This window comes from Suncus etruscus, chromosome 10 (genome assembly GCF_024139225.1).
Source record: "Suncus etruscus isolate mSunEtr1 chromosome 10, mSunEtr1.pri.cur, whole genome shotgun sequence".
NCBI classification, from domain to species: domain Eukaryota; kingdom Metazoa; phylum Chordata; class Mammalia; order Eulipotyphla; family Soricidae; genus Suncus; species Suncus etruscus.
The window spans coordinates 31431029-31435285 of NC_064857.1; the positions used below are offsets into that span (position 1 = coordinate 31431029).

At 50.8% G+C, this 4257-nt stretch overlaps 1 protein-coding gene across 1 annotated transcript; it reads right to left on the reverse strand.

The window, feature by feature from the left end:
- Positions 1–1673: 1673 nt before the first annotated feature.
- Positions 1674–3483, reverse strand: BHLHE22 (basic helix-loop-helix family member e22). Its single transcript, XM_049782186.1, has one exon. The coding sequence runs from the start codon at positions 2831–2833 to the stop codon at positions 1730–1732; it is 1104 nt and encodes a 367-aa protein (XP_049638143.1). The 5' UTR covers positions 2834–3483; the 3' UTR covers positions 1674–1729.
- Positions 3484–4257: the final 774 nt, after the last annotated feature.

Below are 4257 nucleotides of genomic sequence, written 5' to 3' on the forward strand. Positions count from 1 at the left end.
GAATTTGTATTATATTCAAGGAGTGGAAAATAGCAGGACTCAATTTTTTTTTTTTTTAAAAAAAGGTTTTCTTGATTTCCATAGGCTAGAAAGGCAGGCAAACAGCCATGCAAGCTAGAACTGAAAGCTCACTTTGGATAAATAGCTTCTTGCTCTTCCTTAGTTTTCTTACTTTTTAAATTTTAATTTTTTTTAGAAAAATAACAAAAGGATTTCACACCATTGGCAAATCAAACCAGTCCTTTAACTTAAATAAGTCTCACAGTTAAAATAACTTAGATATGTACATATATTAAAAACAATTAAATTAGAACTTTTTTTGTAAAAAAAAAAAGCACAGCAGGGAAATATTTGCTTAGCATGTTCTTACTTAGAGAATCTATTGCTGTGATGTCTTTCCCTTTTAGAATGTAAAGGAATCCCTATCCAAAAAAAAAAAAGATCAATTCATTCGTCAATTAAGAATACACCTTTCCTGTAATTTTTGGACTGAAGCAATTTATTAAAGCTCAATTAGAATACAGGGATGATGCAACTGAATATATCCAGGTGACCTTTTTTTTTTTTTCTTTATGAACCTAAGCAGCTCAGATACATCAATATATCTCTTGTTGGCAAGTAAACCTTTTAAACAGTTGGCACACAGCATAAGTTAATCTATCAACAGAATTTGAGGCATTTAAAAAAAATCTGCACACAGACCCATGACCTTAACACATGATAAATACTATTGATGTGAAAGGGTCATTGAAGAAGAACAAATAAATACCATGGATTGTTAATATAACATCGCAGAGTGGAAAGTAACAAGGTGCATACAAATATTTGCAAATGCAATTCTTTCAGCCACCATCAGTTTTTTTTTTAAATATATCATTCTTTCCAAAACTTTTGAGCTTGTTCACAGGATTAAAGTTCAGAAACAATAAAAAATACAAGTCTTTCATAGCAACTTGTCTCTTTCTGCTTTTTTTTTTTCCATTTAAATAAGTCTTACAATTCAAGTTTTTTTTTTCTTTCCTGGCTCAGAATCAAAATTCATTTTCAAGTGCCCATTCTGATTTGTCTGAATGAATAGTCGTCCCAGGAGCCACCACCACAACCCCGGATTCCTCCTGTCCTCTTCCGCAGTAGCCAAATTCACAATTATTGAGTAGGATTAGAACTTTTTTTTTGCCATGTCATACTTTCCACGCTTAAAAAAAAATAATAAAACGAGGGACTAAATTCTCAACTTATTTTGAACCTTCAAGGAAAAACTCTGCTTCCTCGCTGTCTTAGATGGCCACGAAAGTTGCCACTTTTCTGGGGAAAGCCAAAAAATAAAATAAAACAAAATAAAAATAAAAAAGACATCCACACTCCATCCCAATTCCACCACCCTAGCTCCCTCCCTCCCTGCCCTGCAGACCAAGATTCTGGGGAGGGGGGGCTGTCCAGGCTCCAAGTCCCGCTCGCGTTCCATCCTTCGTCTCTGGGATGCTTTCAGCTTTAGTTCTGGTCTCCGGGCTTTGTGGTATTTTTTTTTTTCGGCTGCCTTTCACCCCTAGCTGAGCCCATTTCAAAGAAAGGGGTGAAGAGTAGGGCAGCACCCCATTTCAAATAAAGGGGTACAAATAAAGAGCTTTCCACTTTCCTTTAGTTGGGGAGGAGGGGGATCAATCTGATTTTTTTCCTTTTTATTTTCTTTCGGGATGCTGATGGGGTGCATGGGGGTGGGGGCAGGGAGTTAAGGCTTCTCCGTGCACTGTTTGCAGAGGCTGGAGGAGACGCTGTTAAACAGGGCGCACTTCTCCGGGCAGGACGCAGCCGGAGGGAGCCCCGCGCTAAACGGGTACCCGGCCGCCTGCTCGTAGGCGCCCAGCGCGGGGTGCAGGGCGGCGGCGGCGGCGGCTGCGGCTGCGGAGCTGGGCAGGGAGGCGGCTGAGATGGCCTGGCCTTGATTGAGGTAGGCGACGAGGCGTCGCATCTCCTCCAGGGCCTGCGCCTGCATGAGGATGTAGTTTTTAGCCAGCAGCAGCGTGGCGATTTTGGAGAGCTTGCGCACCGAGGGACTGTGCGCGTAAGGGATAACGGCGCGCAGCTCGTCCAGGGCATCATTCAGGTCGTGCATCCTTCGCCTCTCCCGGGCGTTGATGTTCAGCCTCAAAGCCTTCTGCTCTTTGGATTTCTTGCTGCCACCGCTGCTGCTGCTGCCCGCGCTGCCGGCTCCTCCGGAGACCCCCGTGGGGACGCTGGAGCCGCCGCCTTGGAGATGCGCGTTGGAGCAGCTTTCAATCGCCTTGGCACCGCCGCCCACTCCTCCGGCGCCCGAGGACCCCCGGGGGTCTGCGCCTCCGGCTGCAGCCCGGAGGACCAACTCACAGCGGCCGTCGCTGTCATCATCGGGGCTCTGCTCCCCTCCGCTGCTCTCCGCCACCACCGAACCCCGATTTGCGCTCTCCCCGTATTTGAGGCATAAGGCGGCTCCGGCGGGGAGGCTGCTCAAGCTGGGCTCGCTCCCCACGCCCGCGGAGCCCACGAGCAGCCCCGGGATGCCCACCCCGGCGCCACCGCCGCCTCCTCCACCCCCAGGCGGTGGCAGCAGCAGCCCCGCACCCTCGGGGTCTGCGGGTTCGAAGCAGCCCAGCGGAGGCGACGAGGATGAAGAGGACGCGGGGCGCTCCCGCGTGGGTGGCGGAGCCAGGGACAGGTCCATGCCCGGCGGCGTGGAGCGGAAAGCCGCCTCCAGGCGCTTAGCGGTGGCGGCTGCGCTCAGGCTCTTGTGCAGGAATAGGTCGTCGTCCCCCACGGTGGCTGTCGCTGCCGAGCCCAAATGCAGCCCACGCTCCATAGTGGCCGGTTCCGAACCCGGATTCGCCGGCTCCCGGGGTTCCCAGGCAGCGCCCGCGATGCGCACACGCGCCCAAGCTGGGCTCCTCCGTTGCGCGCGCGTCGCTCCGGGTACCGTTAGCCGCTTTCGCTCTGTCTCTCTATCTCGCTCTCCTTCTTTTTCTTCTTCGCCTTCCCCCGCGCTCGCCGCCTCCTCCTCCTCTTCTTCGTCTTCTTCGTCTCCAGCCGACGGTGCCCGCTGCTGGGGCTTACCATGGACCGTTACCCCGCATGATGGAAGGCTGGCTGGGCGCGCGCGCGCGGGGAGTGGAGTGGATGGAGAGACCCGCTCTGCCTTCAGCTCCGCGTTCGCTGCTGCACGGTGGATCTGGCTGTCTTAATTTTTTTTTTTTTTTTTTTTTTTTTTTTTTGGCTTCACCTTCTGGAGCTTTCCCGGCCCTATCCGCAAGACGGGGGAGTCTTTCTTTTTTTTTTTTTTCTTTTACATCATTATCTCTGAGTAGGTTCTTATGGAGAAGACTCACTCGCCTGTTGGGAATGGCCGCGCTGGCTACCCAATCAGGTTAACGTTTTAATTAATAGGATTAAAAACGGGTAACAAACAATCGCGGGGCGCTCTCTCTGGCCCCGCGCGCGCGTCTCTCAATAGTTTTCAAGTCCCCAGGTCTGGAAGACAAGGCAAGCAGCTAGAGCTTTTTTTATAAAAGGCGCCTGCTCCATTATTCTACCCGCCATCTGTATCCACAGCTTAGCGCATATGTTTGCAAGGCGCTGGGTCCTGTTAGTAACCCAACAACTGCCTTTCGCTTGACATGTGTGGCGACTTTCACTCATCAATGAGCACACTAAAAGCCCTACTTAGAGCCCCGGGATGTTCTTTGCTCCTTCAGCAAATTGCAAATCGCAGCGACTGACTGCAGCCCCCCCACCCCCCGAGTCCTCCGGAAAAAGCAGACGCCCCCCACCCACCTACCCACCCACCCACCCACCGCACCCCACCCCCCTGCTGCCCGTTCCTCCTGCCTGCTGCTGCTGTCGCTCCTCTGGCTGAATTTATCCTTTCGGGCCCGAAAATGACACCCACCCTTGTTCCTGGGAGGGGGATGCTCAACTGGAGTGTAGAGATGGGACTTTCTTGGGGGTATAAGTGCTGTCTGTCCTTGCTGGTTGCCCCCCCCACATTCAAAGATTCCCAAAGAGTAGCAAGGCATAGTCATTGCCCCCTCCAAAAAAAAAAAAAAAACATTGCCTATTTTCACAGGGTCCCCCGCTTCTTGGCCCCCCACTCCCCCAAAGTACTTATTTTTACCCGGATTGGGAAAAAAAAGAAGAAAGAAAGAAAATGAAAAGTAAGTTGATTATGCAAGCCATTAAATAGGAACAAAATTAGAAGAGGGGACGGGTGTGCACCCCGCCCTCTCAGCA